Source organism: Leucoraja erinacea, chromosome 5, assembly GCF_028641065.1.
Source record: "Leucoraja erinacea ecotype New England chromosome 5, Leri_hhj_1, whole genome shotgun sequence".
NCBI classification, from domain to species: domain Eukaryota; kingdom Metazoa; phylum Chordata; class Chondrichthyes; order Rajiformes; family Rajidae; genus Leucoraja; species Leucoraja erinaceus.
Window position 1 is genome coordinate 21,996,536 of NC_073381.1, and position 25,960 is coordinate 22,022,495.

The following is a 25,960-nucleotide window of genomic DNA, read 5'->3' on the forward strand; positions in this document are numbered from 1 at the left end:
AATGTATTATCTGGCACAGCTGCGGGTATTAGTGGTATGTGTTATTCCCCACCTTAACAATATTCATGCAGCAAAACTATGAGAGAACAACATAAGAATGCTTAAGAAAGAATTATTAATAAGCATCTCACCTTAATATATAGGGAGTGAAGGCTGCGAGAGAGGTTAGAGGTCATATAGTAATTACATGGGGCAATGGGAGAGAAGCAAATGCGTGATCCAGAGGTTAGGCAAGTGACGGGTGAGAGAGATAGAGGAATGGACTGGGATATGTCCTGTGAGCACGGCATGTTCCGGTAAGTTTCATTGCACGCAGTGGGGTGTGAGACAGACGTTAGGATGGCAGAGAGTGGGAAGAGCCACTGTTGAAGGAAAACGGACAGTAAAACAAATGGAGGGACACTGCAAACAAAGAAAGTACACAGTTACATTCTGGAGCTGAGATTTCTTCACAAAGTAATTTTACCAGGTCAAAAGCAAAGTGCGAATATTATTTAAAAATCAATTATTAAGTTATTGTCTGGAATTCGCAGGGTGAAGAAATTATAGTGCAGCACAAAGATTGTCAAGAAAATCCAATTTGGAAAGCAAATTGAAATGATAAATTGAAATGACCACACTAATTTGGTCCATTGCACATAAGTACATTGAATAGTACACACGTCAAAGTATCAGAGTTCTTTGAAACGTCAAAGGTTAAGGGGAGACCTGATAGAAGTATATGAAATTATGAGAGACATAGACAGGGTCGACAGTCAGAACCTCTTTACCAGGATGGAAATATCAAATATTGGCATCTTTAAAATGAGAGGGGCAAAATATAAAGATGTGCGTGACAATTATTTTTTTACAGAGGGTGGTGAGTACCTGGAAAGTGCTGCCAAGGGTGGTGGTGGAGGCAGATACAATAGTGGCATTTAAGAGACTTTTGGATAGGCACATGGATATATGGATTATGTGGAGGCAGGTAAGAGTTGGGCTTGGTATCATATTCGGCACTGGCAGTGTGGACTGATGGGTCTATACCTGTACTATACTGTTCTATGTTCCATGTACCAGAGCCGATTCAATTAACATTGTATACATCCGAAGTGCAAAGGAGCTACAAGTGTAGACATACACATGTATCCTTATTGTGTTTAATGATTATCAAAGAGGCGTGCTCTTGTTTTCTCTCTTCCATCCCTCTTGCCACCACCAAGCTCCAGAGAGAAGTAGTTTTCCAAGAGGTTCATCTGGGAAAGCATTTGGCTGCAGCAAGTTTTCCATCCTAAGAATGAGACAACATTCGTATGTGCATTTTATACTGGTCTTTAGAAAGCACTACTTGCTGCCAAGTAACTCACTTGGAAATGCTGCAAACCTTTAATAATGTATAGGTATTTTGGAGAAGTTATAGAACGACAAATGACCCTGACAAATTTGAAGTGTTACATTTTGTATTCAACTTGTCACCTTTTGGCCGTACAAGTTTTTTTGCCACAAGGGTATTCTCAAAGAGCATAAGCCTGCACAGAAGAGACTACCGTCAATGTTAATTAAAAACTACCAGGATCATTTTATATTCAGCACAGAGCCCTTTCGCAAAGCTATCATTACACATCGATAGCTTTGATCACAGGATTTCTTTAATTCTATCACCAATTAAATTGGGTTGCACTGTCCATTCAGTAGCACATTCCTTGAAGCGTTTTGGGCAATACAGTTTTGTGCTGAGTTTCTAAACTACCAAGAACAAAGTTAGCGCAATTACAAATTTGCAATAGCAAAATTACAGATGTAAGTGCTTCCATGCCTACTTTGAGATGATGACAGTTTAACGGCAAGAATTGGCTATGAAAAGGGCAATGTAATAACACAGTTGACTGAGTTCAAAAGTATTACTGCTGAGTGAATAACTCCATCAACCTTGTAATCCATATAACCACCTGGCTCCAACCAGATTAAATTACTTTAGCAGATGTGTGATGGGAAGTGAAAAGCAGGCAGATTTCCATCAATATTTTACATCTTCAAATGGCAAATCAGTTGATGATGGTTCGTTCTATGCAGCTAGTGTTAATCTGATATAAGGCACTTACCTCTTTGAATTCAGTGTCATCGATTTCATCGGTATGTTGCGTGAAACGATTGGGGCATTTGGCTTCCTTCTTGGGCACTGCAGGTTGCTTCTGCATTACAGTAACTGGACGAATTACACCAGGTCTTGTCTAGATTTAAAGGTGAGTAAACACACAACACCAATGTACAAATGCTTTCTAAAGGGTAATTGAATGTGGTAATAATTACCAGAATAACCACTGTGGTTTCATATTTGAATTGTTAGGACAGTTATTAGTAGCACAGCAGTAGAGTGAGAGGCACAGGTTTCAACCTGATTGCTGTCTTGTACAGAGTTTGCATGTTTTCCCTGTTACGGAAGGGTTACCCTGGGTTTCCCCCTGGTGCTCTGGTTTCCTCCCACATCCTAAAGACATGCAGATTTGTAGGTCGATTGGCTTCTGTAAAATTGTCCCTAGTGTATAGGATAAAACTAATGTATGGGCGATTGTTGGTTGGCATGGACTCAGTGGGCCAAAGAGCCTGTTTCCACTCTGAAACCTGTAAAGTGAACTAGACAAAAGTATTGTTCTATTTTAACAGAGGCTTCAACTACCACTTTCGGGGAAAAAAATCCCAATCATATACAAAGGTTGTTCCGATAAATCTACTTCCTAGATCTACAGGACAACAATTCCAAGACAAAGGACAACATAATCAAGCTAAACTATTAAACATGAGATCAAAATGGGGGGAAAAGATAAGGTATGAAGGTTAGCCAAGAATATAAAGGAAGATAGTAAAAGCTTCTTTAGGTATGTGAATAGGAATAAAGGGAGGGGGTTGTCATAAAATAATATTATTTTCTTACAACGTTCAGCCACTCAACATGATTCAACGAGGTATTAATCAATGTGTGTCACTTGAGTATCACTTGGGTGTTAAACTGTGTTAGCATCACTGTGCACTGATTAATTAACTGGCATGTTTTAATTGATTGTTTTAGTTTGGTATTTCAATTATCCCAAGTAATCTTCACAATTCATCAATTTTAAAGTGCTAATTGACAACCCATAAATCAATGATGCTTTGAAGTTCCTTGTAATGGTACAATTTTAGAAGTTTTCCCAAAAGATGACGAACCAATATGCATGTATTAAAAGATAATGATTCAATAATTATTTCATCTTGTTGGATGCTTTTCTTTCCTCCTCCAACAAGATCATCAAGCTAATTTGTAATTTAGTGGCTTGGGAGCAGCTGATTGGCAGGTGGAATGAAGCTGGTTTAATCTTTTTAAATTGGAGTTCAAAAAAACATCCCAATATTTCAGAAGAATGCAGAAACAAGGATCAGCAGATGCTGATTTACAAAGGAGACACAGTGTGCTGGATTAACTCAGCGGGCCAGGCAGCATCTCAGGAGAACATTAATAAGGGACATTTCAGGTCAGGACCCTTCTTCTGATCCCATTTCAATTTTTAGTTTGATATATTCTCGTGAATTAGAGGGAAGCTATCTGTTCATTTGAAAGCGCGCACCAGTAGACTCAGGAACAGCTTCCTCCCCTTTGTTATCAGGCTTCCAGAAGCTAGATATTATCTGATTCACCTCAACCCCATTGTGGACATTGGACTTTGGCTATTGAATGGTTGTGATACAAGGCTGACCTGCTGCGTATATCTGGGAAAAAAACTGGCCAGGACATTATTGCCATAGAGGGAGTGCAGAGAAGGTTCACCAGACTGATTCCTGGGATGTCAGGACTGTCTTATGAAGAAAGACTGGATAGAATTTCATTGTTGGTTTATACTCTCTAGAATTTAGGAGATTGAGAGGGGATCTTATAGAAACTTACAAAATTCTTAAGGGGTTGGACAGGCTAGATGCAGGAAGATTGTTCCCGATGTTAGGGAAGTCCAGGACAAGGGGTCACAGCTTAAGGATAAGGGGGAAAATCCTTTAAAACCGAGATGAGAAGAATTGTTTTCACCAGAGAGTAGTGAATCTCTGGAACTCTCTGCCACAGAGGGTAGTTGAGGCCAGTTCATTGGCTATATTTAAGAAGGAGTTAGATGTGGCCCTTGTGGCTAAGGGGATCAGAGGGTATGGAGAGAAGGCAGGTACGGGATACTGAGTTGGATGATCAGCCATGATCATATTGAATGGCGGTGCAGACTCGAAGGGCCGAATGGCCTACTCCTGCACCTAATTTCTATGTTTCTATGTTTCAGCATCTCTGGAGATACTTACAGCTCTGTTCTCTGTGTACTCATATGATGGCAGATGGAGATTCGCCTGTAAAAGAAATATAAAAATTACACAATGAAGCCATACTTATTTAAGAACAACAATCTACACAGGATTTAAACAGGTATTGCTGAAGCAAATAACTTTAATACCATAAATCAAATAGTTGCTGGCAGATAGGCGGCACAGTGGCAGAACCAATAGAGTCACTACCTCACAGAGCCAGAGATCCAGGTTCAATCGTGACCGCGGGTGCTGTCTGTGTGCAATTTAGCATGTTTTCCCTGTGAACGCGCGGGTTCCCTCCAGATTTATCACCCACACCACAAAGGTGTAAGTGTTTAAGAACTCAAGTGGGTAATTAGAATGGGCTGTGCTGTTCTAATGTTTGATATTAATCATGTCTGGGGTTTTAAAAACATGCTAAAATAAAGGAACCATCTGGCTTACCCTACATGTAAGGTTCCATCTCACAATTATTGAATATTTCATGGGCATTTAAGAGGCTTTTAGATAGGCACTAGTTTATACAGAAAATGGGGGGATATGGATCATTTGTGGACTGATGAGGTTAGTTGATCTTGGCATGGTATTCGGCATAGATGTGATGCCAAAGGGGCAATGAGTTAATTTGCTGCTGTAAATTACCCCTGCTGCGGAGGTGAAGGGTGGAACCTGGGAATGTGGGGAAAATAAAATGGGATTAATGTAGGACTTGTGTAAAAGGGTGGTCGATGATCCACACTGACTCAGTGGGCCAAAGGGCCTGCCACTGTCCAAATCTCTCTAGGAATCTATACTCCTGCATTAATCATAGATGAATACTCTGCAGCAAAAGGGTGCACCATTTTAATTTCAATTGAACTAAACATTGGACAAATTCTTATGTCAATGTCGGGGCAACCTTGTCGAGTGTTTAGTGGCATTTGTCCTTTGCTACTTGCTTTGCTCCCTTGCTAAAGCTCAAAATTCTACCTTACGTATATTTATGTCGCGATTTAGCTAACAAAATCTCAATTCATATATAATGATTGCACTTACCCAGGATAAGGACTGTATTTTGCACCCAAGGCCCTGGAAATAAGTCCTCTCTCCCATTATTAAATCAAAATAAATCTCTACAGTTGGTACTCCAACTGTAACTGCTCAGACAGGAAGTCTCTGCAGAGGGTAGTGAGGGGAGCAGAGAGAATCATTGGCATCTCCCTACCCTCGGTACAAGAACTGTTCCAGAGCCGCTGCCTGAAAAAAGCACTGAGCATTGCAAAGGACAGACTGCACCCCCTCCACACATATCTAGATCTCCTGCCATCAGGAAAGAGATCCCTGCCATCACAGCATCAAAGCCCGGATAACCAGACTGCTAAACAGCTTCCTTCCACAGGCTGTGAGGCTGCTAAACAGTCACTCCACCTGATTCTGTTGCTTTTGCACTGACAATTTAATAACTGGCACTGAGTAATAACTCTGGCACTGGCTCTTAATTCAGCTGCCCTGGACATTTTATGACTGTTTTTACTTGTATTCTAATGTTGCAGTTTTTACCTGCATTTTTTTAAACTATTCATACTGTTTTATCAGGAACTGGATTGTTTTTTTATCGTTTTTATTTTATGCGTGACATTTTTAAGTTTTTATGTGCGATGCTCCGGTATTCCCTGGGAAACATCTTCTCATTTTGCACTGTACAACTGTTGCTTTGCAAGATGACAATAAAGGATGATAATGATAATGATACCTGCCCACTGCATCCAACAAGTACTGCGGCTCTCCCCCCTTTCCACCTTTCTCACCCCATCCATGACGCTTCGTAGTGTCAGAACAAGTAATTTATAGTTGTTATTCAGCTGGTTTACAGTTTAGGTTGAAAGCAGCCTTTTTGTTGGTAATTATATATGTCCTAAAGATTCCGCTGATTAAAATCTGTGCTATTCCCAAGAAATCATCCATACCATAATAAAATGGTTACACGCTTGTAGATAAATGCAAATGATCGGTAAATTCAGCAAGTGAGGCAGCATCAATGGAGCGAAGGAATAGGCAACGTTTCGGGTCAAGATCCTTTGTGAAGGGTCTTGACACGAAACGTCATCTATTCCTTCGCTCCATAGATGCTGCCTCGCCCACTGAGTTTCTCCAGCTTTTTTGTTCGCCTTCGATTTTTCCAGCATCTGCAGTTCTTTCTTAAATATTCAAGGAAATATCTTTCAGGTGAGAGAGGCATAGTTCACAGGAGATATGCAACACAAGTTTTTGTCACCGAGGTGGGTGCCTGGAACATGCTGCCATGGGTGTTGGCGGAGGCAGATACAATAGTGATGTTTAAGAGGCTTTGAGATAGGCACATGGATATGCAGGAGATGGAGGATATGGATCACATGCGGACAGATGAGATATGTTTAACTTGGCATTGTGTTCGCTGATGGGCCTGTTCATTTCTATGTTCTAAGTTTAAAAAAATAGCAGATGTAATTTATATTGTCACAAAAAGCTCGAGTAACTCAATGGAACAGGCAGCATCTCTGGAGAAAAAGGAATAGGTGCTATTTTGGGTCGAGACCCGTCTTTTGACTGCCTTCAGATGCTGCCTGACCCGCTGAGTTACTCCAACTTTTTGTGTCCATCTTCGATGTAAACCTGCATCTGCAGTTCCTTCCTACACATGTAATCTAGGGTGGCATGGTGGCGCATGGTTGTATCCCGACCGACTATGGGTGCTATCTGTTGGGAGTATGTACGTTCTCCCCATGACCCCGTGAGTTTTCTCCGAGATCTTCCGTTTCCTCCCACACTCCAAAGATGTACAGGTATTTAGGTTAATTGGCTTGATGTATTTGTAAATTGTCCCTGGTATGTGTAGGATTGCGTTAATGTGTCGGTGCCGACACAGTGGGCCGAAGGACCTGTTTAAGTGCTGTATCTCTAAAACTAATCCACATTGAATCTATTCACAGCATGAAACATTCCACATTTCCTCTAACATTTTCAGGAAATTTGACACTTTCAACATACACCATATCAAAAAGAAACTCACATATTTGGTTTCTCTTCCAGCTGATTTCGGTGTGGGACTAAAAAGCTGAAAATGAAAAAATATATACAATAGTTATTTTATGGATGAAATGCATGGTGAAGGTGGAGATGACACTGAAGGGAATCTCTCAATTGTTACTCTGTGACTTCAAAGTCGGTTTGAATATTCATTGCATAGGACAAGAAATTTACTAAGTTTGGCAATCAGCTGGTCAGGCAGCAACCCTGGAGAAAAGGAATAGGGGCTAACTATGGAGAAAAGGAATAGCTAGCCCATATTCCTTTTCCCCAGAGATGCTGCCTGACCCGCTGTGTCAATCCGGTATTTTGTGTCTATCTTCGGTGTAAACCAACCAGCATCTGCAGTTCCATCTTAAACATATTGACTTAAACATATTCAGCTTCAGTTTAAAGTTTAGCTGTTTATTTTTAAGATGGGAAAGTTGTGCATTTAAAAAGCAATGTCATGGTGAAGTAATTCCAACAAAACCACTGATACATTCAGACAGCAAAAGGAATTGAAGAAATCAGTCAATTCTGTCTGCAAGGATTGATATTGGATTATCCAGGATGGGCTTGTGGCTGCCTGTGTGATATTTTAGATCACAACTTCAATAATCCACATGTCATACAAGATGAATAGATTTGATTTGGACCAGTTGGGAACATTCAAGAACAGATCTGCGTGGTAGTTGCTGACACTCAGGGGAAGAAAGTAATGGATGGTCACTGTGCCTGCTTCTCACCCGCAGAATTGAGTAGAACTTCAGTCCATCGTGGGTAGCAGATACAAGCTGAAAGACCCAGCGACTGAGGGACATTATTGGGATCGACTTGGTAATGCAAAATCATTACTTATCATGCATCTTTTACTTTATTATTATCATTGTCATGTGTACCGAGTTACGGTGGTAAACGATGTTACGGTGTTTGCGTGTTATCCAGTCAAAGAAAAGACTATACATGACTACACATATACAATCAAGCTGTCCACAGTGCACTGATAAAGAATAACGGGTGCAGCATTCAGTGCAAGACATAACATTGAAGTCCAATATAGCCCGATTAAAGATTGTTCGAAGTTTTCCTATGAGTCAGGCGGGAGGTCAGGACTGCACTGTCTTTGTATCACAACACCAAATTAACGGAAGAAGGAACAATTACTTCTAACGGCTCGTCATACCATACCACAGGACACAAGAACTCAATGACTCATATTTAGCGACCATAGAATTATGATGAATTAAGAATCAGGTTGTGAGAATGTGGAGCACTTGACATTACAGAGATAGATTAGTGTGACTTTGACATTCGAGCAATCAGCACATGAGTTGGTTGATGCCCACATATCACAGCGGGAACTACTTTTAAAATCAGAGCCAGTTTTCTTCACTATTTTTCTCATAAGTTCTTAAGTGATACTTGCACAATTAAGCCATTCGGCCCATCAAGTCTACTCCGCCATTCATTCATGGCTGATCGATCTTTCCCTCTCAACCCCATTCTCCTGCCTTCTCCCCGTAACCCCCGACACCCAAACGATTGGCGGACGAGGACAGACACATGGAAGTGAGGACGCTGCTGCCGAGGGAAGGTACAAAGGAGGACCCGGTGTGGTGGGAAAGGGGAGGGGGGGAGAACAAAGGGGGAACTGGCACAGGGGAGGGAAATTGTAACTTTGTAAGTGCTCTTTATGGGCGACTATTTGTATACCTTGGGTATGCAAGCAAAGAATTTCACTGTGATTTGTCACAAGTGACAATAAAGTATTCAATACAATTCAATCCAATTCATTAATCAAACATATCAAAGCAATATTGCAGTAAATGGAAGCGGTGCTGTTGTGCATTTTGTTAGGTTCTGCTGATCATGCGCTATAACTCACGTACTTGGCGGCCTTCTGCATCCAACGACCTCTGTGGGGAATTGAGAGAAGAACTCGTGCAGCGCTGGATGGGATAGGAATAAGAAGAAAATAGTTTAAGAATCGTGTGTATTTGGTGGGGAGAAAGGGCAGTAAACGTTTACTCAACTCAATTCTTTCATTACCTTTGGCAATGGATCCTCCAGTACTTTCTCAATAGTAGCATACAGTTCCTCAGACTGTTTCCTGAGAGTGCCAGGCTCAAAAAGGAACTGCATCAACAGAAACAAAGTTATACACAATCACCGCACAAGCATTGAACATAAAACCAACTATGGAATTAATGTGTCCATAAATCATACTTGTGACTGGGTTTCGTCGGATGTGTTTTGTGCTGCAGATTCCATCGAGTCGCTGACTGCTTCATCGATGGCCTATTGAAAGGAAATATGACATCTTTACTAACAACACCTATAGCAACCACCTGCATTTGATGGTCTAAACCAGGGGTCTCCAAACTATGGCCCACGGGCTACATCCGGCACACCACGAGATTTTATCCGACCCACAGCAAGCTCTTAACACATTCCGTGGGGTGGGCTATTTAGCGGGTTCTGTGGTAGGCTATCAAGTTGAGGGAATAATGTTTAGTGCAACGACTGATGTTCCCTGTAGGGGGGGGGGGGCACTGGGGGGGGGGGACCACATGCTGTGGAGAGGGACGCCCACAGAGACTGGTGGAGACCACATGCTGTGGTGAGGTGATGCTCTGGCCCGCTGGTGGCCAGTGAAGAGGTGACGCTCTGGCCCGCTGGTGGCCAGTGGAGAGGTGACGCTCTGGCCCGCTGGTGGCCAGTGGGAGACGTGACGCTCTGGCCCGCTGGTGGCTGGTGGAGTCCGCTGGTGGAGGCTCATGGGGGGCTGGAGTAGGGATGCGGGTCGGCAGCAGCAGCGTCGGTAGCACCGGGAAGACAGTGAAGGTCAGCGACAGTGGCCACTGAGTGAGTGGGTGGTGAGTGAGTGAGTGAGTGGGTGGTGAGTGAGTGAGTGAGTGGGTTGTGAGTTTAGAGTCCAGTGCAGAGCTTTACCGATCCACTCAGTGGGTCCACTACCAGTGAGTGGGTCGAGGGCACACCAGAGATCCAGTGGGGTTTTAGGTTTGAGTGGGTGAATGAGTGAGTGGGTGATTGGATGAGTGAGTGGGTGGGTGGGTGGGTGGTTGAGGGAGTGAGTGGGTGGGTGGGTGGGAGTGTGGATGAGTGGGTGGTTGTCCTACGGACCGCAAAAATGTGCCAAATATTTAATGTAGCCCTCATGCTGAAATGTTTGGAGGCCCCTGGTCTAAACTGATCAACAACACCGCTGCGCTTCGATCATTTATTTATTTATAAACAGTCATAAAGCATGGAAATGGACCCTTCTGTCCAACTTATCCATGCTGACCTAGATGTTCATATATGGTCACATTTGCACAAGTTTGATCCATATCCCTCTCAACCTATGCAACCTATAACCATCTCAAAGTATGTACTTGCCCAAATAGATTTTAAAGGGCGTTGTAGTACCTGCCACAACCTCATCCTCTCATTCCATATACCCGCAATCATCTGTGTGAAAGAATTGCCCCTCAGGTTCCTATTAAATCATTCCCCTCTCACCTTAAACCTATGCCCTCTCGTTCTTTATTCTCGTACACTGGGAAAAATAGTCTGTTCATCCACCCTTTATGACATGAGTCAGTGAAGATGCCTTCAGATGCCTGAACTTGCTTGTGCCACTCATCTTGGAGCCAATAGACAATAAGTGCAGGAGTAGGCCATTTGGCCCTTCGAGCCAGCACTGCCATTTAATGTGATCATGGCTGATCATCCCCAATCAGTACACTGTTCCTGCCTTCTCCCCATATCCCCAGACTCTGCTATTTTTAAGAGCCCTATCTAGCTCTCTCTTGAAAGCATCCAGAGAACCAGCCTCCACAGACTCACCACTCTCTGTGAGAAAAAGTGTTTCCTCGTCTCTGTTCAAAATGGCCTGCTCCTTATTCTTACACTGCGGTCTCTGGTTCTGGACTCCCCCAACGGATCTACTGGTGTGCCCTCCAGAACATTCCTCTGGTAGTGGACCAGCACTGAGTGGATCGGTAAAGCTCTGCACTGGGCAAAGCCTACCCGATCATGCGGCTAAATCTCCCCCTGTCTGTAGCCAAGGAATTCCTCCTCCCTGGACTTGGAGGTGTGCCGGGAGCTTGTTATCCTTGTTTGCCATTCCAAACTCCTACAGATTGACATCATCGATGAAACACGCCCCCCACCACTAAGTCTGGGACTTACCCTTCTGCTCACTGTCCTGGAGGCAAGTAGTCAAAGATGCGCCTTTTACTGTTAAAGGCCTGCTACCCAAGGAGTCAAGGTTCCAGCATAGCCGAGGGCCTGTAGCTTGAGGCATGATCTGCATCATGGGCATCACTGGTGGACACAGGTTGTTGGTAAAAGACCAAAGGCAAGTAGCTCACTTTGAAGGACACTGCTGAGCTCCATACCCTCACTTGAGTTGGATTTTAAATTGATAGAAACAGCATGGAAACAATGCTCTTTGGCTCACTTCAGGGGATTTAGCAGCTGGAGAACGTTTGCACCCGCTGGCCTCCTGCTGTCCCTCTTGTGAGCCAACAGCCAGGAATGCAGGGGGTGGGCGTGGGGAGAGCAGGTCTCTGGAACTTGATAGCAGGCTGATCGAGTAAGGCTTGGCAGCTGATGCTGGGAGTCAATGTTACACAAATGGTGTTCCAGGATTAGAGTCCAGACACATTATGCTGTACTGCTGTACTTCAGAGGTGAAAATCTAGTTTCTGGAGGAATTATACTGGCACAGTTCAGGTGGGTCACCCTGAGACTTAATGCAATCTGGACTTAAACTGGAAAATGTGATCTGCACATCTAGAAAAAGTCTAGATAGGCTGAACGGCCTTTTGTTATGCCCTCCAACATCGCCATAGTGTCATAGAGTTTTATATATTAAACATGTACAGGTTTGTAGGCTAATTGGCTTTGGTAAAACAAATTGTAAAATTGTCCCTAGTGTGTAGGATAGTGCAAGTGCATGGGATCGCTGGTCAGCACAGACCCGGTGGGCCGAAGGGCCTGTTTCCGTGCTATATCTCTAAATTAAACTAAACTAAATGCACAGGAACAAGCTATTCAGTCCATCAAGTCCATGCCAACCTTGTTGCCCATCTACCTTCATTATATTTGCCCACATTAACAGAGTATCATCTTCTGCCCTTGCCTATTTAAGTGTCTGTCTAAATGCCTCTTAAACGTAGTGAGTGTGCCCGATTCCACCACCTACTTCGGCAGTGAGTTTCAAATATCAACCAATCTCCAAAAACACGGTGGCGCTGCTAGTAGAGCTGCTGCCTGGCACAGCCAATGGCCCAGGTTTAATCCTGGCCTTGGGTGCTGTTTGTGCGGAGTTTCCATGTTCTCCCGGTAATGGCTGCATCTCTGGAGAGGAATGGGTGACATTTCGGGTCGAGCCGAAACAGGTAGATGGGACTAGGGGGAAAAAAGTGTTCAGCACGGACTTGTAGGGCCGAGATGGCCTGTTTCTGTGCTGTAATTGTTATATGGTTATATGGTTATAAGCAGAAGAACAAAGATGAATGTGAAATCCAGATTGAGAGTGGTGTAGAAAAGGTCAACTAATAGGACAAAATGTCTGTTCAGAGACATCTCACCACATATTATCTTAATTAAATACTTTTCCCTCAAACTTCAACTCAGGGATGTTGCTTCCAAGAAACAGGTGGCAGTGAATGTGGAGCGAACAGAAGTGGCAGTTTTGGATCTTGGTTAATGGTGGGATCAAAAGATTACATCCCTTCCTAATGAATGTTACAGATTGAAAAACGGGGAACAAAGAAGTCCTTAAAGGGGAACAAGCGCAAACTCAGAGACAGAAAGACAAATAATGGGGAGCAAAGAAAGATTGAACCAAGACAGAAAAAATATACATGATAAAAATCTATTGAAAAATGGTTCACATTAATTATCTGTTGGACGAAGACATGGATTTAATCTTTGCTCTTTGCCAGTGCATTTGGGTGATATCACAGAGACACGTGTCTTATTTTTCATAAAATAATTGCGACAGTAAGTTCCAATTAATGATTTCCTTGGTAAGATGTGTTGAATGACATATGGTTAGGAAGGAATAAATGTCTATGGGCCAAATACATACTAATTGAACTAGCCCAGAATTGCCAATTTGATGAGTAATTTCAACATTTTCTGTTTCATTTCATCTTTATAAGCATTAGCTTCAAATGGAATCAAATGGGGCTTTTAATATTTAATTGGCAGGCACATAACATCTCTAAAAATCACCACCTTCATTAATGCCACATCATTTCACAAGTATTCCAGTTTGATTTCAAGTGCCAGAAGTAAGAAATGGTGAGGCTTAAGTTCATAAGTTATAGGAGCAGAATTACGCCATTTGACTCATCAAGTCTACTATGCCATTCAATCATGACTGATCTATCTTTCAGTCTCAACCCCAATCTCCTGCCCTCGCCCCATAACCCCTGACACATGTACTAATAAAGAATCTGTCAATCTCTGCCTTAAAAATATCCATTAACTTGGCCTCCACAGCCTTCTGTGGCAATGAGTTCCACAGATTCACCACCCTCTTACGAAAGAAATTCCTCCTCATCTCCTTTCTAAAGGAACATCATTTATTCTGAGGCTATGCCCTCTTCTTCTTCTTCCTCTTCCTCTCCCTCCCTCTTCCTCTTCCTCTTCCTCTTCCTCTTCATCCTCCTCTTCCTCTCCCTCTTCTTCCTCCTCCCCTCTCTTCTTCCTCCTCTTCTTCCTCCTCTTCTTCCTCCTCTTCTTCCTCCTCTTCTTCCTCCTCCTCTTCCTCCTCCTCCTCTTCCTCCTCTCCTCCTCCTCCCTCCTCCTCTCCCTCTTCTTCCTCCTCTTCCTCTCCCTCTTCTTCCTCCTCCTCTTCCTCCTCTTCTTCCTCCTCTTCTTCCTCCTCCTCTTCCTTTTCCTCCTCTTCCTCCTCCTCCTCCTCCCTCCTCCTCTTCCTCCTCCTCTTCCTCCTCTTCTTCCTCCTCTTCTTCCTCCTCCTCTTCCTCCTCCTCCTCCTCTTCCTCCGCCCTCCTCCTCTACCTCCTCTTCCTCCTCTACCTCTTCTCCTCTTCCTCCTCCCTCCTCCTCTTCCTCCTCCTCTTCTTCTTCTTCCTCCTCCTCCTCTAGGGAGCATAGGCCATTGACACATGTCCTCCACCTCGGATGTTGGCAGTTCTTTCGAGATCTCCCCAGTTGAGCCCACTCTCAGACATTTCTGTCTGGAAAACTCTTCTCCAGCTGTTCCTGCGACGACCTCTTTTCCTTTGTCCTTGGGGATTCCATTTCAGGGCTTGCCGAGTGATGTTTGTGGCAGGTTTCCTGAGGGTGTGTCCAATCCAACTCCATTTCTTCCTTCAAATTTCTAAGTCAATGTGCTCCTGGCTTGTTCTTTTCCACCGGTCCACTTTACTTACTTTGCCTCTCCGCCAGGTTCAAGAGTTCTCCCGAGTTTTCCCCCGATTCGAACTCAGAGAATGTCAGTAGCGGGTCTGTAGGAGTTTGTGGATGTCTCGTAGCGACTCCTACGAGTAATGGTAGGTACTTGGGAAATCCAGTAAACTCGTGACGTTTTTTCAACACTGTGAAAAATGTCCACGAGTAAAAAAATATTCGTGATGAAAAAAATTGTTACTTTTTACTCGTACGAGCCGCTACGAGACACCCACGAACTCCTACGGACCCACTACGGACATTCTCCGAGTTCGAATCGGGGGAAAACTCGGGAGAACTCTTGAATTGCCTCGTACAGTGGGACAGGCCCTTTAGTATGTTTATTTTGTTTTGATAATGTTTTGATAACAATAATGTTTTGACTCTTTAGATGACCTAGGACTTTTGGACAGTTGGACAGGTTGGCAGATTTACAGAATGTGTTGCCTGGGTTTCAACAACTAAGTTACAGAGATAGGTTGAATAAGTTAGGTCTTTATTCTCTGGAGCGCAGAAGGTTAAGGGGGGACCTGATAGAGGTCTTTAAAATGATGAGAGGGATAGACAGAGTTGATGTGGACAAGCTTTTCCCTTTGAGAATAGGGAAGATTCAAACAAGAGGACATGACTTCAGAATTAAGGGACAGAAGTTTAGGGGTAATATGAGGGGGAACCTCTTTACGCAGAGAGTGGTGGCGGTGTGGAATGAGCTCCCAGTGGAAGTGGTGGAGGCAGGTTCATTGGTATAATTTAAAAATAAATTGGATAGGCATATGGATGAGAAGGGAATGGAGGGTTATGGTACGAGTGCAGGCAGGTGGGACTAAGGGGGAAAAAATTTGTTCGGCATGGACTTGTAGGGCCGAGATGGCCTGTTTCCGTGCTGTAATTGTTATATGTTATATGTTATATGTTATATATGGAAGGGTTTGGAGGGATATGTCAAATGCTGGTAAATGGGACTAGCCTATTTTGAAAAGGAGAAAGTAATTGAATCAGATACAACAATTAGGTTTAAGAGGCATTTTGCCAGACACTTAAATAGGCAAGGCATAGACGGATATGGCACTGATGCAGGCATTGGTGTTGGTATTGATGGGCAAAAAGGTCGGCATGGACATGATGGGCTGAAGGGCTGTTTCAAAGCTATACAAATCTCAGAGTCTACAAACAGTGCGGAATGATGATTAGCATTCTTCAGGATGAAATGAATGTCAACTACTTGATTCAAGTTGGTTAACAATGACAGGTGACAAATCCAAATGAACCGTGATTATATTTCCATTATTTTCAATGAAGAGGTAAGTGCTATCACAAGGCCATGGTTTGTCAAATGAATACAAAATCATGAAATGCATTCAATGGAACAAAACACTGAGAAGATATTCAGCCTACCATAACCATTCAATAGCGATATTATTAACCATTATGCTGTTTTAATCTTTTATTGTATAAACGAAAGCTTCATGCAGTGTCATTATCAGCAATTTTTTCATCATTATCGTGCAGATTTTTACACGGAAAGGGCATGTTCCGAGGCTAACACTAACCTTCTGATCCAAAAGCAGTGTATTGGTTGGTATTGCTGCAAAAGCCTTATAGCGTGACTTGATCTTGTACTGCAGGAGGAATTGAGGGAAATAGTCAAGAAAAGAAACAGGCAAGGGAATGAGGGAGAGAGAGAGAGGGAACGAGAGATGGAGAGAGAGGGAGGGAGAGAGGGAGAGAGGGCAAGAGGGAGAGAGGTGCAGAAAAAGAGCAGGAGGGATTATTACTGAACAAGGACAATGGCTGATCAGTCATGATCATATTGAATGGCGGTGCAGGCTCGAAGGGCTGAATGGCCTATTCCTGCACCTATTTTCTATGTTTCTATGTTTCTATAATAGATTTGAAAAGATAATAGTTTCAAATGACGGGTTGTTAATGTTATGGGCCTGATATTACTTGCTGGTATTGCTGGGTTTCATTCAAAATATTTATTTTTATTTATATTCATGTTACCTTCAATTACAAACTTTTGTATTAACTGAAGCTATGGAGTTTTCATTGTAAATGCCAAGAAAATTATTAATACTGCAACCATATCTTTTAGAAATGTATATAACATTTAAAACAGAAATTAATGGGTACCAAAATATTTGAATTATATTTAAACTAAACTATTTTACTCCGTTAGAACACTGTAAATTTAAAATGTCCACAAAGGTGAAAGACTGCATCTAGTGATCTGGAATGTAAGTGACTGGAGGTAATTCCTTCGGCAGTCTTGCTTGCTGGTAAATAGAAACATGGAAACATGGAAAATAGGTGCAGGAGGAGGCCATTCAGCCCTTCAAGCCTGCACCGCCATTCAATATGATCATGGCTGATCATCCAACCATGCCTTCTCTCCATACCCCCTGATCCCTTTAGCCACAAGGGCCACATCTAACTCCTTCCTAAATATAGCCAATGAAATGGCCTCAACCACCCTCTGTGGCGGAGAATTCCACAGATTCACGACTCTATGTGTGAAAAAAAAAATCTCATCTCGGTCCTAAAAGATTTGCCCCTCATCCTCAAACTGTGACCCCTTGTTCTGGACTCCCCCAACACAGGGAACAATCTTCCTGCATCTAACCTGTCCAACACCTTAAGAATTTTGTAAGTTTCTGTAAGATCCCCCCTCAATCGTCTAAATTCTAGCGAGTACAAGCCGAGTCTATCCAGTCTTTCTTCATAAGTCCTGCCATCCCAGGGATTAGTCTGGTGAACCTTCTCTGTACTCCCTCTGTGGCAAGAATGTCTTTCCTTGACTGTGATTCATTTTATGCACTTCATTTATTTACACATCAATATCTTTCACTCACATGGTTTGTATTTGATAGAGGTCACCTAAAGGTCCTAAATTTCCTGCTTCCTCTGCTCTTTGAATGAAAGTTTCCTGTACATAAGGCTGTCTGCTGTAAATTATTCCGACTATCTTCAATTGAACTGATGCGTTATTGTCAATAATGCAATAGAAAATTATATTTTTGTTTAAATTGTTTCACTTTGTTAAAGGTCTGCAAAAACCTAAAGTTTCCTCTCCTGTTTTGTTTCTTATTTTATCTCCCTAGCTTATCTCACCTGCGAATATCTTGTTTCCTGGGCTTTTCCAGCAGCGATCTGATTTGTGATGGAATGACTCTCCGAAGAGATAAGTGCATGATTGATTCTAACCCCACACACAATGCTGAAACGCTCTTTCCCTATTTTTGCATCGTTCCATTGGAAGGGAAGGCTTTAAACTCTTCATTTTCATATTAGTTTTTTCTTAGAAAGCTAAACTCTTCAATACACCTCAAAGAAACCTTGCGATACGAAATGGTTCCTTGTTGGCTAATTAAAACACTCAAAGCATTCTCCAAAATGGCTGCAATCGATATTAGTGACCAAATTACAAGCTATTTTCAGAAGCTCAGCCTGGTTTTTGAAACTGTAGTAATACTTAAACATTGCCTTACAATAGACAACACCAAGCATTTTCAGATCATTGGAGACCTGAATTTAACACAAATGATCATGACATCACAAGCCTTAAATATAAAGTTCCGGGAGGTGTCGTTTCTAAGCATTAGTTAAAGGAGAAGTTTGGGAATTAATTTTAGATCCGAGATTTAGTTTGAAATCCAGCAGAACAAGACTAATTCACACAATTTCAATATTTCATGCAGGCTACTTCAGTTAATAGAAGCAAATGATGAAAATGCCAATCAAGGAAAAGAGCCTTCATCGCTATCAATACCATGCAAAAGTAAAAGGTGCAAGTACCTGTTGTTCTGGTTTCTTAGTCTCAGTGGAACGGGGTAAAGGTGGAGAATGTGTGCCGGCTCTTGGGGTGGGTGATGGTGGTGTAGGGGAGGTTACAAGACCAGGCAATGGCGGGTCAGTGCTGGGGTTAGAGAAACGAGCAGCAGTGTGAGCTGGAGTATTAACATTGCCACTGAACTTAGCAAGAGGTGAAGGTTGGCGAGATAACTGCTCTGGAGTAGGAGGTTTAAGTGAGGACGAATAATTCAGGGGGGTGGAATGGGAGTCTGGCTTCAAAGAGGAGGAACGAGGAGGGGTTTGATGCCATGTGGGTGAAGTGGTAGGAGGACTAACAGCCATGGGAGTAGGAGTAAGGAAACCAGAGCTGAAGGAAGAATTAACTGGGGTTGAGCAAGAAGAAAATGAATTCACTGGAGTGGGGGATGAAGAAGCTGAGGTCGGAGAAGATGATACGGACTGTTCTAAGATGGGGGAAGTACTGAAGGGGCTTGCAGTAGGAGAATGGGAAGGTCGTGTCTTTCCAAACAAAGGAAGATCATATTTTACCGGGCAATAATTCAAACTTGAAGGACGAGAAGTTGGAGAATTCTGCCAAGATCTTTTAGAGGGTGAAGGGTCCGACCATTTGTTTGATGAGAGAGGTTCTTGTTCCTGCATGGTAGGGGATTGATGTGAGGAATCGTGCACTGGGACAGGAGAAGGCTGTCTACGGATTGGGACGAAAACATGGGGTGATATCGGAGGCTTTGAGTCCTGACACAAGGAAGACAGCGTAGGTGTGGAATTAGCCATCTTCAAGTGATGAGCTTTGAGTTGAGCGGAAGGAAGGGGTGGCGGAGTGTGAGCTCTCTCTCTGGAACTATTTCTATGCCTCTTGGATAACGATGTAGAAGTAGAATGAACCGAATGAGCCGCCGGCTTTGGGAACAAAGGAGAGGAAGTGGATCTGGGCGAGATAGAAGAAACATTTGAGGCCATTCTAGAGCTGCTCTGGAAACAGGTCCCTGGTGTGGGAGAGAGTGTTCTGGCTTTTTGACTGGACGAAGATGCCTGTGAGGTTTGTGGGGATGGCGATTTGCTGGAAGATCGTAAACCAGCGGCGCTGGAGTATGTGGGGGAGGAAACTGTTTCTGACCGCACTGAGGATCTGGATGATGCTGGAGTCAGTTTTCCAGATCTTAACATGGAAGTTAACAATGACAGCTGAGTCAGGGGAGAGGACCCGACACTAGGTTTCGCTAAATTACTGTGTACCGAGGCTTGTTGGGAAGAGTCAGGAGTTCTGGAGCGGTGACGAGATGGTTGCTGAGAGGTGGGAGAACGTACATTCGGGCTGGAAGAATGAGGTGAAGACTGCACACACGTCGAAGACCCCACTGTGGATCTTAAGGAGGGCAGGGATGAGGGAGACCAAACTGCAGAAGAGTGCAAATCACTGCAGCTCCGAGAGTGTAATGGAGCTAGAGGGTAGAGAAGAGACGCTGCATTGGAGACCTTGACGGGAGAGTTGGATGGGGACAGGGATTTTGAATGAAGTGCCGAAGGTAAGGAACTGGAAGATAAGAAGGACGTCTCAGATGCAGACAAGAAACTGGACTTGGGCAAACTGGAAGATTTATTTTCTGTGTTTCTATTGGCAATGAAATAAAGTGGCGATTTATTTGACACAGGTGAAAGGCAAGCCCGCCTCTGATCAGTGGGACAGCTATCTTCACTCTGAAGGGTGGAGGTTAGTGATTGGGTACTGATGATATGAGGAGACCGAGAAGATGTATTTGACTGTAAAGAGCAAAAAGAAAAGAGAGAAAATAAGTTACAGAAGCACCACAATCACAAATATTCTACAGATATTGCAGAATCAGATCATTTTCCACAGAACTATCAATTTAAGTTTAATATATGCCAAAGATTTTTCCTTGCTGACTCTTTTTTAATTCATTTTTAAAGTGTGACTGACTCCACTTTCCCTGAGGTGATGGTGTCAAAGATCGTTTCTTAAAAAGCAGATAGCAACAAAATTGTTAAAGGTAAACCATGACAATCTTTAATCAATTCGTCAGACGGGAGTGGCAAGATCTTCAATGAGCACAAACGTTGCTCAGTGCTTCGCTGGCTCCACTTACAGAACAAAGGAAAGTTAGCACAAGTATACATTTTTCTTATCAGTAAAACAGTCCTACCAAGTCTGAATATGGCATGACTGAAAGATTCTGTAGCCTTTCACAATATAGGAAAAGCTAGGTCCAAATCAAGCTCATCCAATAACAAGTTATTACTTATCTCTGGAGCGTCAGCTGTTTTTCTCAATCTTGGCTTCTTTATGGCCTTGAAAGAGCACATGTTATTAGGCAGGCTTCCATCTTAATGTCTTTATTAAAAAGACACCTTCTCCTCCATATTGCGTTCCATATAATTTGCAGTCAATCAGACTTGGCACCGAGCCATTCTTTTGTTCTACTAGACCATGCTTTTGTAGAAGAATGACTCCATTTTAGATTTGACTATTAGCTCTTTCATTCCCTCGTTTTTATCAAACATGATAACATTCATAGTCCTCGGTAGGTACACACAATGGTCACAAGCATTAGAGCAATGATTAACAGAATTATGGAGCCATAATGTATCACAGAACCCAAAGTCCACCAAACCAAAGGTATGGCTACCAGTTCTCACTCTCTTCATTGACAACCATCCTGATGAAGCTTGTTTAGGGTCAATGGAACAGGTGCCACTTGCAGGCAGTGTAATCCTTTCAGCCAATATTGGGGTTGTGCCATAAAGTTCGCATCTGTCCGAGGGTGTTGCCAGTCCCTTCGGAGAGCATTGCACAGGTGTTTCCGCCCCCCTCGGCCTGCGGTGAGGTTCACCGCCTTGAGCGAGACGAGACGCAAGCCTATCCATGGGTTTGGACAGCTTTTCCTCCCTCTAGACCCTTGGTCATAAGATAGAGCTCAAAATGCTTCAAGATTGTTAATCAAAGGTGGTTTGTCTTTCCGAAGTTGTGACCAAAGGCTTTGCACTTCCTCCTGATCTGTAAAGATGTTCTATCTTCTGTATGGATCAGCTTTACATAGCACTGCTGGTAGCGATCAATCAGAAACACCTTGTTACATCTTGGGTAAGGTCTTTCATGCACCTCTTCATGCTGCTCTTTTATGTGTTTCTTAAGTCCGTTAACTCCTCTGTAAACAGCACAGCAACCCTTATACTGACATCGATACATGGTGGGGAAACCTTCTCTTTCCAAATTTGACCTTGGTTTCAACCACGTTTTGTTCCAGATTGTTTCTTCACATCCTTAATATTGCACTTCGTAACTGGTAACTTACTCTTCTCCGTCCAATATGGTTGAAAAGACTTGTCTGAAGAGCCATTCTTAACTTTTATTTCTCTGTCATCTTCACTTGATAAATATCTTTCAGAAAGATCACTGGACTCATCCACAACATCATTTCTTATAGAACAAGATGCTTCATTGCAGTTAACTGATTTTTTTACATTTAATGGTTGAGTTGAACCTTGTACCTAAAGGACAAAGGACATTTATTGTCACATACACCATTTGTGGTGGAGTGAAATTTGAGTTGGCATTTGCAGCTCATCAATAAAAGTAAGACACCACATTAAAGAAGAATTTAACATAAAACATAAAAACATCCCCCCACAATGGTTCCCACTGTGAGGGAAGGCAACAAAGTCCTGTCCTTTTCCTCTTGTTCACCCCGTAGCCGGGGCCTATTTAAGGCCTCTGCAGTCGCCGCAATGACGGCCCGATGTTACATGCCCTCTCGCCGGATGATGGAGCTCCGATGTCGGGAGAACACTCTTCAGCGGCTTGAAGTGTCTGGAACGGCCGCTTGCTGCCAGAGGCCATGGCTCCCGAAGTCCACAGGCCACGCTGGTTGGAGCTCCAACACTGGCGATCTCGGCAAGAGATTCCAGGCTCCACGGTGTTTAAAAGTCAGTACCGCCCGCAGCTGAACGCTCCACGACCACAGCTCCACGATGTTGGAGTCGGCGGTCTCAGCACTCCGGAGCTTACCACACGGCATCGCCCGCTCCGCGATGGTGCTTCAACGCTGCGCAGCCGCCTAAGCTGAAGTTCTGGCCGATCCCGGCAGGAAACGCCACTCCAGTCCCATTGGTAGGACGCGAGGAAGGGGCGAAGAAACGGCTCAGAGAAAAGTCACAACGCCGACTAGGTAGGAACGAGAAATACAGTTTTTCCCCCTTCCCCTCCCCCCCCCCCACCCCCCCCCCCACCCCCCACATAAAAAGACTAGACCTCCAAGACAAAACTTTTACCATACTAAAAAATTAAGAAAGGGTGAAAAGACAGACAGCTGCAGGCTGGGCAGCCATACTCGATGGCGCTCCCACTCTACCTGAACTTTTTCCCAAGAGCACTCTGTATATTCAGGATCTGAGCACTTCTTTAATGGGGATTCCAAGTTGTCCACATCTACCATAAGTGGCTCCATTGTATGTACAAGGCTGAAAGTCAACTAACACTGGAACAGGATGATGCTTTGCAATATTTTCACCCTCACCATTTTCAGTCACCATTCCGAGGTGAAAGAGTTATTGAATCACCTAGATCTTCCTCCATTGAGTCATTATTTCAAATGGATGGGCACTGTCCCTCATTCAAATCAACACCACAACTTGAATGCATGTCCAGGATGTAACTGTGGCCCTGAGGACACCCCCACACAGCACCAACTACTCCTCAATACTCTGCTGTTAAATCACTCTGTGCATGTGCAACCACAGCTATTACCATGATGGTGAGCCCAGGTGACCAACATCTGTAGACCCTGTGGGTTTGCAACCAAGACTGTCGTTTAACATTTGCTTAAAGTCACCAGACACAGAATTGCTTAACGGAGATTATGAAAATGATTGCACTGATGATGTTTCAGTTGCTGCAACACATCTGCTAGCCTTTTGTCCATCTTGTACTGAAGCTACTGGTGAAGTTTTCACTTTTTGAATGACGTTTTTGAAGACAGTCCAACACTTATAAAACTGAGCGTGACAGTTCGTACAGATATACTGTGGCAAAGTGGAATCCTGCCTCACCCCAACACCAACTAGCTTCTTCCCCTCTGTTATCAGAGTTCTGAACAGTCCTTCCAATTGCTAGGATTCTGCCTGATTCACCTCTACCCCATTGCAGACATTGGACTTTGTCTCTGTAACTGGTGTGCTATAATGCTCAAACTATATTCTCCTCCACACAAACCTTTCCTTTGCTCTACCAATTTAGGTAAGCCTGGCTTGATTATATTTATTCATGTTAATCATTTGTGTCTTGCTGACACTGAAAAAGAGTGCAAGATTCTTTAGACTCATCATTTAGCTGTTGAATAACTATTAACTGGGTTCCTGCTTAATTAATGTTTCTATACTTAGCTGACTTGATTCAATTTCAATAGGTTTGTTTTTATCTGTATTCTGGGTCAAGGGATGAACCATGGACATATGAACATTCAAATTGTGAGCCTTCTCGAACCGCTTCTCACGTTGGTCACAAGCAAATTCAAGTTCAGCTTCTGCCTTGTGCTTGCTCATATGGTATTTCAAGGATGCTCTTTGCCTGCACTGGAAACCACAAACTTCACACTGCAAAGGTTTTGCTCCAGTATGGCGCATTTGGTGAACTGACAGGTGGTTCCGCTGTGTGAAAGTCTGTCCACATTCGTCACAAATGTACTTTATTTTCACAAATGGAGTTGTTCTTTCTCCCAAGTTGTCCATCAGCGTGTGAAACCAGCATTCTTCTTCCTTCTCCATCAATGCCAACTGTCTGTCTGATCCAACCCAACTCAGCTCCTCACTTTGATCCCTGCTGGAATTTACCTCAATCCAGTTCTGTAACTGATTTGCACTCCAAAATCAAGGCTTTTCAACTTCACAACCTGATTGCTGGTCATTTTCAGAGTGGGCATTGGTGAGCACATTTCTCATCTGTTTCAGCTCGGTCTGTAGCTCCGGGATAAGCTGCCACCTTTTTCTGGTTACTTCAAGAACCTGTGGTAATGGATCCATCTTGGTCAGTGTTATAAATGTAAGGACAGTTGTCAGCCTTATTCAGGACGTCTTGGTGCAGTGGTTGTTCCCCAAGTCCAGCCCATCTGGGCCAACCTCAGGATAAAAAGTAGAGTCAATAGCCCCATTGTCCTTTCTTGGTTCTCTCCATTTACAGTCAATCGTATCAGATGTCTCCAACGGGGGTAATCTTCAATCTTCACGGCGGTTGGTGTCATGGTAGCACCTGATACAGTCCCCTCCAACACAGTCCCAATTTTGTCCAATCCCAGTACCTTATCAGTACGTAGTCTCCCAAGTAGTATGGACTGTGTCTGTGCTCAACTGGCAGTGGCTTCTGCATTTCCAATCCCAGTGAATGCAAGACTGACAAGGTTGTGCTTAATTACTGTGCGTATGCAATTAATTCATTGCTGTGGGCCTGTAGGTCATAACTAACTTCCATACTCTTTTGTGTCCTGTTAATTTCCTTCACTGATCCAGAATTCTACGGGTGGTGGGGGATGTGAGATCACTCTTTAACTACCTATAAGTCAGACCCATTAAAAATAGATAATTATTTTTAAAAAACAATTTGAAAATACTCCCACTTGTTCCAATCTATCTCCCCAAATTTACAATTACAAATTAACAGATTTTGTTCTGAGATATAGGCATCTCCAATCTCATCTAACACATCTACCTGGATGCCACGTGGCCATCATTTCATGTGTCCATAAAGCATAGGAGCAGAATTAGGACATTCGGCCCATCGAGTCTACTCCGCCATTCATGGCAGATCTATTTTTCCCTCTCAACCCCATTCTCCTGCTTTCTCCCCATAACCTTTGACACCCATACTGATCAAGAATCTGTCAATCTCCGCCTTACCTTGGCCATGGACGTCTGGACAAATTCCACAAATTCACCACCCTCTGACTGAAGAAATTCCACCTCATCCCTTTTCCAAAGGTACGTCCTTTTATTCTGAGGCTATGCCCTCAGGTCCTAAACTCACTCTCAAATGGAAATATCCTCACCACATCCACTCTCTCCATACCTTCTGTTATTTGATGTCTGAATGAGGTCCCCCCCCCGATCTTTCTAAACTTTAATTTTAAACATCTTTTGGGTCAGCATGGTGGCGAGGTGCCTTACAGCGCCAAAGGTCTGATCCCGACTCTGGATGCTGTCTGGAAGGAGTTTGTACGTTCTCCCCATGACCGCGTGGGTTTTCTCCGAGATCTTCAGTTTCCTCCCACACTCCAAAGATATACAGGTTTGTAGGTTAATTGGCTTGGTGTATGTGTAAATTGTCCCTAGCGTGTGTAGGATAGTGTTAATGTGCAGGAATCGCTGGTCGGCGATAACTTGGTGGGCC

The 25,960-nt window shown here is 43.4% G+C and overlaps 1 protein-coding gene and 1 pseudogene across 1 annotated transcript in view; both read right to left on the reverse strand.

The window, feature by feature from the left end:
- Nucleotides 1–19,157, reverse strand: part of mlip (muscular LMNA-interacting protein) — a 55,776-nt gene extending 36,619 nt beyond the window's left edge. Inside the window, exons 1-8 of the mRNA XM_055635226.1 lie at nucleotides 18,550–19,157; nucleotides 16,305–16,373; nucleotides 9,550–9,621; nucleotides 9,373–9,459; nucleotides 9,213–9,272; nucleotides 7,325–7,369; nucleotides 4,294–4,338; nucleotides 2,082–2,210 (exon numbers count right to left, since the gene is read on the reverse strand). Of these exons, the coding sequence (XP_055491201.1) occupies nucleotides 2,082–2,210; nucleotides 4,294–4,338; nucleotides 7,325–7,369; nucleotides 9,213–9,272; nucleotides 9,373–9,459; nucleotides 9,550–9,621; nucleotides 16,305–16,373; nucleotides 18,550–18,888 (846 nt within the window). The 5' untranslated portion in view covers nucleotides 18,889–19,157. The remainder of the gene's footprint in view (nucleotides 1–2,081; nucleotides 2,211–4,293; nucleotides 4,339–7,324; nucleotides 7,370–9,212; nucleotides 9,273–9,372; nucleotides 9,460–9,549; nucleotides 9,622–16,304; nucleotides 16,374–18,549) is intronic.
- Nucleotides 19,158–21,473: 2,316 nt separating this feature from the next.
- LOC129696867 (zinc finger protein 276-like) lies at nucleotides 21,474–24,600 on the reverse strand (annotated as a pseudogene).
- Nucleotides 24,601–25,960: the final 1,360 nt, after the last annotated feature.